The sequence below is a fragment of the Solea solea genome, chromosome 18 (genome assembly GCF_958295425.1).
Source record: "Solea solea chromosome 18, fSolSol10.1, whole genome shotgun sequence".
Classification (NCBI taxonomy): Eukaryota; Metazoa; Chordata; class Actinopteri; order Pleuronectiformes; family Soleidae; genus Solea; species Solea solea.
The window spans coordinates 3,719,987-3,735,169 of NC_081151.1; the positions used below are offsets into that span (position 1 = coordinate 3,719,987).

At 38.7% G+C, this 15,183-nt stretch overlaps 1 protein-coding gene across 1 annotated transcript in view; it reads left to right on the top strand.

Moving 5' to 3' along the window:
• Positions 1 to 204: 204 nt before the first annotated feature.
• LOC131444521 (AT-rich interactive domain-containing protein 1B-like) overlaps positions 205 to 15,183 on the top strand; it is a 204,799-nt gene continuing 189,820 nt past the window's right edge. The window contains exons 1-2 of the mRNA XM_058614911.1: positions 205 to 283; positions 3,011 to 3,175. Coding sequence (XP_058470894.1) covers positions 3,155 to 3,175 — 21 coding nt within the window. The 5' untranslated portion in view covers positions 205 to 283; positions 3,011 to 3,154. The remainder of the gene's footprint in view (positions 284 to 3,010; positions 3,176 to 15,183) is intronic.

Sequence of the window (15,183 nt, forward strand, 5' to 3'; positions counted from 1 at the left end):
AACTACCATATTAAAGTACTGTTTTTGAATATGTCAATCCCTGTTGATGTGATGGTCAGGCGTCCAAATACTTTTGTCCGTATAGTGTATATTTTTCACAATAAAAAACCCATTTATGAGGCAAAATGAATCTATAAATATAGAGTTTGAGACCTCTGCCTTAACCTTTAACAATCTGTGCCCAGCATTTGATCCCAGGAAGCTACAGTGAGTGCAGAATGGACGAAAGACGGCCGGCCTCCATGAACATTGTTTTCATATGACGTCCTCGTTAAATAGACAGGTGAGGCAAATTATGTCGCAGAGACATGTCACTTTTTTTTAAAGCAGAGATTGTACGTTTGTTGTTGTTCTAGGGGTCCTGGGCTGAAAAATAATATATTATAATAATAATATTCCAGGGAGCCTGTCATGTGTTTCCCTTGACCATAAATTGTTCGATTTAAACATGGAAAGATTTCATTAACATTTTCAATATAGATATATATAAGCCTGTACAAAAGACTTTAGAGTACAATGAATTTTTATATTTTACAATCTGAAATAGTTCATCAATTACTTTCTAAGTTAATATTTTATAGTCAAATGAGTCAAGGGGAAATGACCTTCCTCGGCTCAGAAATTGTAATTTATGAACTATTCAGATTCAAAATGAAAATAAATGTATATCCTGATGGGAGGTTATTGCTTTAATGCTTCCTTTGCACTGTTGTCATCTCAGATTGTGTTCACCTCCTGGCATCATAACAGCAGTTATTCACTCTTTTACCACTGGAGGGCAGTATGAGTGTGCTGTGAGGAGTTAATATGCCACAGCTTTCCTCTCTTTTCATCTCTCTGCCTGCAGAGGAGTTATATAGAGTATATACCTTTGAGTGTCTGCTGCCATACACCAAACACATAGAGTCCATATAGCTTTCTTTCTCTTGCTGGTTGAGCTGTGGTCCAATTATTTTGTGTTTGTCACGGGTGAAATGGCAGAGCAAGATTCTCTGTTACTTTACAAGGTGTTGCTACATTTCCTGTGTATAAAAATGTCTTATACTTTTCTTAAACCACAATAATTATGCCATTTAACTCATTTCAATAAAATTATCTTATTTTATTTTTTAAACCAGAATATTTGTTTTTGTGGTGCAAAATTCAAAGTTAAATGTCTCACTTTTACTTACTCACTTTTATTATCATGACTGGACATTTTTACATTTCATCTTTTTTGTGCAGAACTAAATAAAGGGTTTTAAATCAAATGAAAGCAATTGAATCAATGAAATCAGTCGTGCTAGTGAAGACGGTGTTCCATATAATGTGGTGCAGGATGCAGGTCTGGAAGGAAAAATATCACACTCGCTAATTAGCCTTGTTAGTTGTCACAACAGTTCACTCACCATAAAACTAAAACTCCACTTCCCTCCGCCTGTTGCCATGGCGCTCCGATGATTGACAGCCCCTGACGTTTCAACATGAGCATCTGAGGATCCTGTGGGATGGTTTGCTCACACCAGGAGTGCACTTTCCTATTTGCCGTCTCCCGTCTGACCAAAATAGCTTTCAGTTTTTTTTTTTTTTTTTTTTTTCTTTAAATACAAATGCTACAAGGAAACATTGGAAACTAAAACCCTGATGTCAGGTATACTCTTTATGTGTTGATATAAGCAAAGGTTCACAGCTCCGTGGTCTGGTTTGGCTCAGCATTTGTTTGGCAGAGATAAAAAAAAAAAAGTTTCACGGTCGCTTTTTCCTTTACAAATAACATAAATGTTAAAATCGCCTCTAATGTGCTAGGTAATAATAATAATAAATGGTCTAAATTATACCTTCTTTAAGCTGAAACTTACTGCAAAGTATATTTCAAAATGTCCTTTAGTTGCCTGAACCACAACACCTGATGAACTGCGAATACTTTACATTACAGTACGACAACAACACGGCAATAGTGTGGTAGTAATTTTAATACTATTATTATTTCTAATCCAATTTCCAGCTTGCTAATAAAAAAGTAATATACAGGTAATAGATTGGAAATGAGAAGTAATACAGGCTACCATCTGGTGCCGAAAGACTTTATATAAATTTCTAATTGCAATTATTTTGATTAAAATTGTGAGTGCGATATTTAAGATGATGACTGTGTGATATTTGTGCAGAAACAGTTTTCTTTACTCTGTGGAAGATGATGAATACAGGTCAGTGTAGTATAGACTATATTGAATGTAAAATGGGGATTTTACACACAAGTATTGCAACTCCTGTGATTTGAAAATTGCAGTAAGGCAGTGTTCTGACTTTTGATAAAATTTCCATTTATTGTTCAGCCCCTGCTACCGTCAGTGTGACTACCCAGCTATCTCTTACTTGGTGATTACGTTTGAAATCAGATGGTACGAGTTCTTTTATGTATTACCCTACCTTATCATATTTTTATTGTACTTAATTAACCCCCTGGTGCTCACGCGGCATTCCGTGGGAATAATACACGACTCCTTATATGGACATCCTGGGGTGTGTGTTTATAGGTCACATATTCAGGTCATCTAATGTGTTGAGTCAAAGTTATGATTCATTTTCACATCACATTTTTTTAGCAATTATTCAAAAAGCAAAAATTAGACCGTTTTTCTTATTTCTTATTTTTGTTCATAAAAATTAGCCTAGCCAACTTTTTTAAACAAATTTTACACATTTTAAGTACTTTTTGCTCAGGTTTGTTTATATAGTTGGTGAAAATTATATTTTTTTTTTCATCAGATTGCCTAGGTTGTGCTGAAAAAAAGGATATAAGAAACTCTATATTGCCTCTGTATATACTGTATGTTTAAACATAGTAATGGGGAAAAAACAGCCGAAATGCTCTGTAATCTCAAGATAAGCACTTTAGATACTTTCTGTGTTTACATCACAAAAAAGGAGAAAGGATAGAGAAGGTAAAGGTAATCAATGGTAAATGTTTACGACTGTAAAACACCAAAGAAGAATTGTTTTTCATGCTACTGTTTGTGTTTCTTTCCAGTTTCCAGTGAGTGTGAAGAAGTCGGATGTCCCAAATCTTCTGGAGGTGATTACCTTTGCAATATGGTGACGAGAGGGCATTGATTCCGTGTTCCCCCGGCCCAGCTGGCGTACAGACGGACACATCCTCCCAAGATCTCGTCAGATGGTCGGCCTTCTTTGGAAGGTAAGCAGCAATCCTCACGCTGCAGTTGTCAGTGCTTTTCTTACAGAATACTAATTATGTTTGCTTAATTGGTTTTAGTCATTAAAAATGGGGGAGCTTGTTAAATCTTTTCTCCCCCCCCCCTCCCACACACACACACGTTTTCACCTTCAGCTAAATTTAGCTAACAAGGTCTGTCTGAATCTGAACTACTTTGTTCCGAAAAAATTAGACGTTAATGGTTTAGACATCAGAGTGCACTGTCAACTGATCTTAACGTCTTGAAAGCATGAAGATAACATTTGAAAATGACTTACAGCTCCTCGTGTGATAAGCCTGCCGGAATGTTTTTGTGCTCGGCTGCTGAAAGGCTTTGAGCTGCCGCCTCCTTTCACGCAAACGGCAAAGAGAAAAAAAAAAAAAAAAGTGACATTTTGTTTTAATTTCCCGTTGATTATCTGTGTACTGTGTACTAAAACAGCAGACCCCGCTCCCCCTTTAGAGAGACGAGAGAGTGGAAATGTAAAAGGCTGGAAATTAGAATCGGCAGAGAAAAGTGTGGCCTGGGGAGAGGCATCATCATCATGTAATGTGCTTTCCTGTATCCACCCAACACTCTCTCTCTCTTTGCCATTTCCAATGTACACAGAATTATTTACACCTTCAAGGCAACTCGACTGAACTGCACATCAGTCAATTAGTAAATCAGAAATTTTCTGTGATTCCTGTTTAGCGTGGAGTCCTTGGCTCCCTCTGGTCCCCCCCCCCCACCCCCCTTTTTACTCTCCCATCCTGACAGTGACAAATTACTACTCTGCTTGGCGAGATTGAAAATTAAAAGCATTTAAAGTTGCTCATGCATTTATGCTAATGAGGAAATTCAGATATGATTTGCATGCCAAAGAGGCTAGTCTGAGAGCTCATCATTGCCCCCCCACCTCCCCCCCACCACCACCACCACCCCCACCCCCAGCCCTGCGTTTCTTTCTCTTATTCAGTTTCTGTTTGTCTTTCTTTATATTTGAGCAAAGAAGAAAGTGTGGTGTGTCAACACTCTCCAAATGTGACATATTTTAAGCTTGTGTGAAAAGAATTACACTACCACCTTTTAAGGAGGTCTTTGTACAGTTATTTTTGCACAAGGGAACACTAAGAACATAACGTTACTGCTCATGCTGTCATGGATTTGGAGTAACACGTCTATATAAACAGGATGCACTTATTACTAAAATTCATAATAAGCTTCTAATTTTTAATATTAAAATATTAGTGTAGATGAAAAAAGGCTTTGTTTCGCGATAAATGTGTGCGGAAACACTTCGAGGATTAAAAACGCACTGATTGTTTTTTTTTACCTTCATCCAGCGTTGACAAAACGCGTACACACACACATACATACACACCCTCCTTTTTAAATTGTTTGTTCCACTGTTACTAAATGATTGTAACCTTGGAAACACTATGCCTTTAATGAAGGTGGAAAATGAAATGGGACTTTAATTTGTTTCAGTGTTCATAGCCGAGGTGAAATGGATTAGCTTTGATTGAGGTGTGAGATGAAGGAGGAAAGCGCTGACATGACACTTGTATTTGTCATCATGTCATTTCGGCGAGGATGCTGCAGCAATTACGACTCTGGGTACACAGCAATTAAAAGCGGTAGTATTCATTAATAATTTTTTTTCTTTATATATTAAATTTTCAGTGGCCTCTGAAATAATTGCCACTGCACACAGGATTTCCAATTATGCCGCTTAATTAGAAATGTCAATATTAAGAAATAATTAAACCTGGAAATATATTAAGGTTGTCAGAAAGACTTTAAAAGTTATGGCCATCACTCAGATGATGTTTTCTCTAATATGTTTTGCAACGATTTGCAAATTAAACTTGAGACTTTGATCAATGTGTGTGCGGCAAAACTTATCCGGATACTCGGGGGAAGTTACACGATCACCTATGCATTCTCTGTCAGAGACACTTTTCTAATAAACAACATTAACTTTTAACTCCTGCACTTTACAACTTCACTGTTTTTAGAGTGTCTGGTATCTGCAACTGTTTATGAACCGTTAATTGGTCATTTTCTGTGGGAATGATACACAACTCCTTATATGGACATCCTGAGGGTGTGGGTTTATAGGTCACATAGGTCATGTATTTTTTCGTCTCCTTATGTGTTGTTGAGGCAAAGTTATGATTAATTTCATATTGCATTTTTAGTAGTGATATAAAATAGCAATAATTGTGCAGAAGTCACAAAGTTAGACCGTTTTTCTCTTGTTTTTGTTCAAGTGAACTTTGAACTGTGACGTATTTCACAAATTCAATCCAATTTCAAGCATTTTGAGTAGTTATTGCTCAGTTTTGTTTACATAGTTGGTGAAAATGAAACTTTTTAATGTGTATAGAATAGATTCAGTATATACATATATAATGAAATTAATTTGTTCATCTTCTACCACTTTATTCAAGATTCAAAGACTTTTATTGTCAATGTACAGAAAAATCAAAAATTCTGTTTCTCTTCTTTTTTTTTTAAAGTGTAGTATAGTGTAGTTCACCTCCACATGACGGTTGTTGGTGCCAATCCCAGCTGACATAGAGTGAAAGGCGGGTCGCCAGTCCATCGTTTCTTACACTCACTCACACCTACGGTCAATTTAGAGTGTCCAGTTGACCGATTCCTCAAATCTTTGTCAGAGTTTGGCACTGTGGGAGTAAGTAAGTGAACTTTATTGCAGGAGGAAACCGGAGAACCCGGAGAAAACCCACTCACACACGGGGGAGAACAGTGAAGAAAGGCCCTTGTTTCCACCTGGGTCGTGAACCCGGTGTAACAGACCAAATTAACCCCTGCCCAGAATAAACCCGGGTATAGTTTGACCCAGGCCAGAGTACAACTGGCGAATCTTGAAATTAGCTTTTGTCATCAGCAACCTAACAAAATGTAGGATATATAGAAGTCATCAAGTACTTAAGTTGTATCTAAGTTTCACACATTTATCCAAAAACAAGTCTCTATTTACTAACAAGCTTTTGACATTTCACATTTTCTGAGCGTGATATTGATTGTCGTCTTTTATTTTGAAATGCAGTTTCTTCTTTTGTGACTTGTTGACGTTTTTGGTGGACAGCATCATTTCACAATGTGCTCAGGGTTGTGGTCATATTTCAAGATTTAAGCCAGATTTAGGTCAGTTTCTCACTTAATTTATATGACACAGTGGAAACCCCAATAAAATGTTGGACAATTAAGTAATTCTTGTGTAAATACAATCAAGGGGAGTATAGTCTGGCCTAGGCTAATTTATACTCCGGGGTTAAAGCGGCCCAGACCATTATATACCTGGGGTATAATCTAGCATAGGCCGCTTTAATCCGGGTTTATTCCAGACTGGGGGTATATTATGGCCTGTTACACCAGGTCTTCCTACTGCAAAGGCAGTACAGTATATATTAAAATATTGACGCATGTTTAATTTGTTTAAATTGAAACATAGTGTGCTTTTTTCCCCCAGTTGCTGTAATACTACAACACGTACTTGCAATTACTTAAATTATTACCATTAATATCAGTTTAGTGTGTGTGTTTTTTGTGTGTGCACGTTATAATTGAATTCGTTCAACAACCCACAAATAATTGTGTTTCTCAATTAAACTGCCTCATATATTTTAAATATATGCTTCAGACAAATAATCTCTGCTGCGCTGAAATTATCTTCCTTTCTCTGAAAATAATAAAACAAACGTGTGTGTATCATAGCTATACAACATAAATTGAACTCATTAGTACATTAGTGTTTAGTTTGCGCCGTAATCTCAGACGCTCCGAGCGTTATTTGCAAACACGAAAAAGAACTCCATTTTAAAATGTTATCAGATGATGAAAGTCAGACATGCCCCAACTAAATGACAATTCCTTTAATTACTTATTTCTAAAGTAGCTTTTAATTTTTAATTTTTTTTTAATCTGGAGTAGCTCGACATGTTGAACTGACACGGACCCATTTACTTCCTGTGGAGTTCTTGTGTTTATCTCTCGGTATTAAAAGCACCAACGAGAGCCGCAACTTTATTTGTTTTCATCTTAACAGACAAACCAGTTTTGAACTGCTTTTGATCACAGGGTTATTTATTTCCATTCCGACAGAGATCTCACAGGTAGGCGCATATTGATACTAGTGGTTTTTACGGCGGGACTAATGATCAAGTATAGAGCCATCACCTGTTGACTGCAGTTGAGGCCGACTGAAAGAAAGACTTTTAAGTATTTGTGCCTCAAAGCAATGGCAGCCTCTAATGATGGGATCGGTTTTGGCACAGCACGTTGGCCGTGTTTCCCTCAAAGCCTTGTGTGACAGCTCTTTAATTGGACTGCTGTGTTTCCTCAGTGCTGTAAAATGTTATTAACCACCAGAGCTTGGCTGTGGTATTATTATTATTATTATTATTATTATTATTATTATTATTAGCAATATTCCACAACATCCTGTTATAGAAACATATGGAAGAGTAGTAGGGCCACAAAAAAATATATATATGTGTAAAACAGCATGAATTCTGAGGTTAAAGTCAGAATAAAGTCTGACTTTAATCTCAGAATTCAGATTTTTAATCCCAGAATTTCTGATTGTTTTCCTCAGAATTCTGACTTTAATCTCAGAATTCATGCTGTTTTATACATGTGGCCCGAATACTCTTCCGTAGAATCAAGACAAAGATGATCTTAAGGAATTCTGTGTATGCTCACGAGCACAGGCCACTTCTCTCTTTGATGCACTAAAATTACATTTCATACAAAGTGCCAAGCGAGTGTTTATGCATGGAAGAGACCAAGGAGCTAAGACTCCTTGAGTTTAAGTGTTTTTTATTTTACTTTATTGGAGGATAATTACAAAAAAAACACAACTTTGCTTGCAGTTCAAGTCAACAGAAAATAAAGATTTTATTGTAACATGAAAGTGTAATTTCATCACCAGATTCAAAAATTAAGCTCCATTTAATTAAAAAAAATGGTTCTATCCTTGACTTTTGTACGTTTTACATCTCTCTCTTTTTCTGTCTCTTGTTTTCCCTCACTGACTGGAAGGAGTACAAAAAATAAAATAAAAAGACCCTTGTGAAGTAAGGCCTGTAACAGTCGGATGATAGAAGAGAGAGTCCACGCACGCGGGCGTGTGCGTGTATGTGTTTTGTGAATGTGTGAGCGGAGCGCGTGTCTCCTCCTAGCCTGCGGCTGCAGATTAGCCGCGAGAGCCGGAGGATCACCCCCGCTCTCTGACAAATGAGAAAAGCCACAGTGGCCCTGGCCAAAGTGACAGGCCAAATGGAAGCAATTCCTCCCGAGGCGGGGGAGAGCAGCTGTGACCAGAGCTTTCTATGCCACTCGAGACAGGATTTTGGTGTAGGTGTATGTCTGTGTGTGTCTGTGTATGTGTGGGTATTGGTCGGGTAGCCTTGACCCACAAGACAATTGGCATTTCTGTCCCGGCGGTCCATGTGAAACGTTGACCTATGGGGGAACACCAACAGTCAGATGACTGTACACCTTTACCTTTGCGGGATTAAAGCCTTGTGTGTTTGTTTTAGGTGACATCATCCACAATACTCTATATTTTCATTTAAAAAGAAAAATGCATGAATTCTCCTCTAGATATGCCTATTGTCCACATGACAGTGAACACTCCAGGCCTGGCTTTTAGTATCAATGTGCAAAAACAACTTTGGAAGCAATGATGCAGTTCCCCATATTCACTTCTGGCCTCTTATCAGCTCTGACTCCACTATCTGCTGTGAATGAAAGTTCCATTAAAACTTGACTTTCAGTTTCAGTCAAAAAAAAAAGTTAGTCCTTCTCTTACTTTTTATGGTAAATGGTGTGTATTTATACAGCACTCAAAGCTGCAATTCACCCGTTCACACCCTACTCACACATTCATACAAGTGCATCTGGTTCTATCACACGTCTTTCATACCCATTCACAGCCGCCAGAACATGGGGATAAGTGTCTCGCCCGAGGACACATCAGCACGTAGACTAGGGATGTCCCCCGATAACACTTTTTTGTGTCCAACACCGATATCAAAAACTCGAGTATCTACCGATACCGATATTAGTCTGATACAGTCATTTTAGACCATTTATGAACGTATGAAGCAGTTAGCAACACATTTTTATTTACATTTTGAGTCGTGTGTGTGTGTGTGTGTGTGTGTGTGTATGTATGTATGTATGTATATATGTATGTATATATATGTATTTATATATATATGTATTTATATATATATGTATTTATATATATATATATGTATATATATATATATATATATATAGGGTTTTTAGATTGTATCGGATTCTACATTTTTATTGGACTGATACTGATTCCCATCCCTAATGTCGACTAGTGGAGCTGGGAATCAAACCCACAACCTTTCAGTTGAAAGACGACTCGCTTTACCACTGAGGTACCGCTGCCCTCAGTTATTATTAACCAGTGTTGTCTCTCATTAGTTATAGTCTCTGAAACTAAGCAAATAAGAGAATCCACTTCCTGATTACATCGTTGTGCAGATTACTTCTGAAATGGAGCTAAAAATGTTTGTTTTGGTGCAGAACGTTCTCATCTGTGAATGTTGTAGCTTTACTCCATCCGGCCGTGTGCACAGTGGGATGTTTGCGGGCAGTTAGAACACTTTTTTTTATATATATATCAACGTTAACCAACGTAATAATGGGCCAAATACAAAGACCCCGACTATGGTGGTGGGATCACTCCCAGAGCCCAGTGGATGTGTAAGTAATTACCACTGAGCCCAGATGGATTAAATACCACCCCGCTGAGATCGACTGTGTTCACCGCTGTTGGCGTTCTGACCTGTGAGCAAAAAAACACTTTTGGGGCAAGGGTGGAAAGAGTGACTAAGAGAGCAACGGTGATGGAATGAAATCCAGGGAGTCCCACACCATACAAATAAAAAATGTTCAGGTGAATAGGCAAAAAGTGGATTGTTAGAAGATGGATAACCTCCAGAGTTATAGCGTTTCCCACTAGTGTGTAGTAGTTTGCCTGCAGTTCAGTCACACTGTCTGTCAAGAGATATATCCACATCCACATCTGCCGTCTTTCCTCCTCGTCTCTAAATCTGTCTCTTCTTCTCCACCTCACTCTCTCGTCTCTTCTATCACCCAGGGCCAAGTGGATTGGGCTCCACGCCGACGCAGCCATCATAATTACTCCACGCCAGCAGAATCAATTACGGCTAAGCACCATTGTTTCCAGAGCGGGGCTCAACATTAAAGTTTAAAAATTCCAAATTATTAAAAAGTCATGCTCTCAGGGACACATACAGAATATTTACTGTTAACAAATAACTTAATAACTTAATAACTTCACTCCCAATTATTAATTCATGGCTCACATTGGCTCAGGGAGACTTGTCTGATGTTAATTTCTCTGCCTTTATACATTGTTAAATATGTATTACTTCTTGACTATTCCACACGAGCACTTGGCAAATCTGTCAAAGTAAAGAAAATCTGAGCCGCTGTTTAGTCTGTTTGCATATTGATATGAATATTCAAGTCGTTAGGATTTTTGTTTACAGCTTAAGAAATGTGCACTTTCCTCCTGTGCATGTCATACTGATGTGGTCCATGATGTCGCTCCACACAGGAGCTGGCTTGTACTTTTTTAGCATTTAAGCAGAAGACAATGAAGTCAGCCTCATTGGATTCACACTTGAGTTAATGAGGAGGTTCTGATTAGGGCACCTAACAATCCAGCAATCATGGGTGATGTTTTTTCCCCCCCCGTCTCCTGCTGGGTGCTAACTGTCTGAAGGTAAAAGTATTAACTGATTAATCAGTCGTGCCACCTGAACATCGGCAAAGGCAAATCATCGTCATGAAACATTCATCTTCTACCGCTTTATCCTCCACAAACTTCCTGCAGAAAGTCCCTTGTTCCAACCGGGTTGCGACCCCAGGTCTTCTTGCTGCAAAAGGCAAGAGTGCTAACCACTACACCAACGTGTGGCCCTGTCATGAAACAATGCAGAATCTGTGGGTGTTTTACGGAGCCGCAGACATGACAAAACTGCATGAAAATACTACTTTGTGTGCACAAAATAGTACATTGTGTGAACAGAATACTACTTTGTGTGCATGAAATACTACATTATGTGCACAAAATAGTACATTGTGTGCACAGAATATTACTTTGTGTGCATGAAATACTACATTATGTGCACAAAATAGTATATTGTGTGCACAGAATAATACTTTGTGTGCATGAAATACTACATTATGTGCACAAAATACTGCATTGTGTGCACAAAATACTACTTTATGTGCACAAAATACTATATGTGCACAAAATACTACTGTGTGCACAAAATACTACTGTGTGCTCTGAATACTACTTTATGTGCACAAAATACTACTCTGTGTGCACAAAATACTACTTTATGTGCACAAAATACTACTGTTGAAACGCATGCGAGGCATATTTTGACTCATAGTGACGTAGACGACAAGCTTCAACCTCATTTTCACCAAAAAGAGCTGGAGAAACTACACTGATCTCTACGTGCATTTGTCATCATGTACCACTGTGACATTTACAGAATGGAGCACGGCTCTTTATAGAGTCCCCCCCCCCATGTCATGTCTGGGTCTCCATAGGTGCAGCCAATGTAACTATAAAGATATATTTTTTTTAATAGAACAGACATTTTTAGTCTATTTGCGTGCTTGCTTGTAAAATTGATTTTCCAGAGAGTTGAGGGTTTCTTGATTTTGATGCAGACTTGCAGAGCATATAGCCTATACACACACTGCTTAAGCCAATTGCTACTGATGGCACTTCTCATTCATTTCCTCCGGGTATGCATACTGAATACTTCCTCTGGGATTTATTTTCTTATTGGTGTTTCTCTGCACAATTCAAGTTGTTGGGCTTTTGCCTGAGATGAATGTTATTGCTGACTTGTTCTAATAGCAGCCGCGGCAAGCAGCGAACATTTTCCATTATAGGTTACACATACAGTTATTGTCAATGAAATGCAAATACCACTTTATATGACCTTGTCTAGTATAGGGAAAATGAATGGAGTGAAATGGGCTGCAGGGTGATGGAGAATAAGGGGAAGTGGAGGTGTGCACTCTTTAGCTTCTTCCGTCTGAGTGAAACCAAAACAATGTGGCAGAACCTGAAATGGTTTGCACTTTTAGGAAAAAAAAAAAAAAGAAAGTCCCCAGGCACTGTAAATTGGCTCTCAGAAGAGGGGAAAAGAAACAATTGCCCTTTAACTCTGAGGTTGCATGTCATCTCTGTGAAAACTCACTGCTGGGCAGATTAAGGTCAAGTAGACCCCCCCTCCCTTCCTTTTCTATACCCCCTCCTCTGAAGGGGAAAAAAATGATGACAGAGAGGCATTGGGGGAGAGAGAGAGAGATGGGGAGAGACAGTGTGTGAGGGTAGGAACTCAGATTTTGGTCTTTGAAAGAGGTTTTACTCTCATCCCTGGCGGTTTCCCCCTCTCTCACTCCGAGAAGTGTATTGATAATAGCTGCTTGTCAAAGCAGATGAGCCCACCTGCTCTTTGTGAGTCAGTCCTGCTGGTTCAGCTCATGGCCTCAACATAAATATGAAAGAAACACGACTGGGGTTTAGTAGTGATCCTGCATGGTGGTTGTCAGACAGTGTGTGTGTAAAGGGTAGAATATTCTCTGAAAAGAGCAGTGGAAGAATAAGTTTTACTGAAAGAAGACATGAACATTACCAGTTACCCAAACTGCAGGTGTACTAGAGCCTCCGGAACAATGCTGACACCACATTTTTTTATATACACTATGTGGTGCGCTAGTGTGCTAATGCCTTATTATGTCATTAGGTTCTTGCTCATCGCAGATGATAAATCGGTGAGACTCGAGTGGCAAGGCTGCCAATTGTAATTACAGAACCATTTGACACACAATTAAGTCTTTTGTTTCAATGGATTGTCCCGTCAATCAGGAAGGAGCTCCTGCATGTGCAGTAATGCACGAATAAATGGCGTAACATTTTGCCTTTGCACGTCAAGGGCACAGTTACGAAGACTGCCAGCAATTAGGGGCCATAACGTGCCGAGTTTAGCACGGCAACAAAACGGGCACAGTTTCTCCGGCTCCTGTTGAAATTATGCTTATCAGGTACCTCGCCTCGGCAAAGGTGAGGGGTCGGCGCGAGCAGGCAGGCAGCATTTCTCCACATAATTGAGAGAAGTTTGGATTTAATTGTATAATTAATCTTGTCGAATTAAGTTACACAGAAGTCGGACCCCTGAATTAGTCGGTCTGGATAATTTAAATAGCCTTAATGTGAAATCTGGCTCTGAAATACACTTTGTTCTCCGCTGCTGGTATGAGGTAAGTTTGTAGCCATGATGAACACGGCATCCTGTAATAACCTGTTAGCAGTTCTTATCACGCTTTTCCCCCTCGTATGATTTATTTCCTGAATAAAGTAATTGCAATTTCATACGGTGCCTCATTCCACCGTATAGCTTTGTGTAGGCTCGTGGAGTGAAAATATCACATGCCCATCAAACTGAACATGAACAAGAGTTAGTTTGACTGTTGATCTTCTTTTTTTTTTTTTTTTTTACGAGAACTTAGTTGTCTAATATATTGTTTAGCATCTCTCCGACTCTGCCCTGTAATAACATTTTTATAGTTGGTGGTGTTTTTGCTCCCAACAGTCCTTAGTGAGCTCTCCTGTTCGCCAAACACACCAACTTGACTTTAGGGTAATTATGAGCTCAGAGCTGGGGTTTTATTGGTCGCTGTGGATTCTGACGATCACAGCCCAAGTTTATCATGCAGTATTTTAAGAAGCACCCGAGTGGCAAGCGGTTGTGACATCACTTTTCATGTCTTTTTGAAATCTCCGAAATCCACCCATCCATTATTCTACCACTTTATCCTCCACATGAGGGTCGCGGGGGGCACTGTGCCAATGTCAGCTGACATAGGCCGATAGGCGGGGTACAGCAGTCCATCACACTGTGTTTTTGAACTGTTGGAGGAAACCGGAGAAGCCGGAGAAAACCCACACAGACACAGGGAGAACATGCATACAAGGCTCCTATTGCACAATACCAGCTGTCAGTCACTCATATTTACCATATTTTATCGTTTATTTTCCTCTAAATGGAAACATCATTTACAAAATCATGTGACTGAGGCCATCATCTCCTCAGGAAAATGTTTATTTAATGTTAATAATGTTTTGTGTGATTTTTCTGTACTCACCTTGGCTTCCTTCAGTTTTGTCCTAATGTACGATTAATTATCTTTTGACAGTGACATTATGTGCAGAAATGTATTATAGCTTAAGAGGAAGAACTAGTATGAAAAATAATTATCTGATTTAATTTCACAATCCAAAATATATATAATTGATGTCATTTTGGAAAACAACTTTATTCATTTGTCTGTCAACTTTCAATATGCTTAAAAATAAACTTTTGCTGTCAGTTATATAAATGTACTGTATATGTTTTAATTATCCAATCGATTTTGTTTTGTTCCCGAATCCAATTTAATGTGGGGGTTTTTTTCTGTTGATTTTCTTATCCTCGGTTACACAAAATAGACAAAATGATGTCCTTTAAAGCATTAAATGCAAATCAACAAATCAGGGCTATTATCGTTAATGAAAATAACTGTTGTTTACGCCCTAAGAGAGACTCAGAACGCTGAATCCAAGTTATGAATACTCATTTAGATTCAAACACAGTTACCTCCTTTTTTTCCCAGACGGCTCTTGTGTTGCATTGAGTTGCACAGTGTTTATGTTTTAGCGAAACCTTGTAACCACATATCCAAAAGCTCCGTCTGCATCTTTCAACAAACGAGTGCACCTCGCAGTATCTCAGCCAGATCATCTCAATTCTCGTATCGAGTCACAGTTAAGAGTGCATCCCACAACAGTGTCTCTCGGCAGACTTTGCAGAGATTAGAGTCACTTGGCTGGAGATTGGTT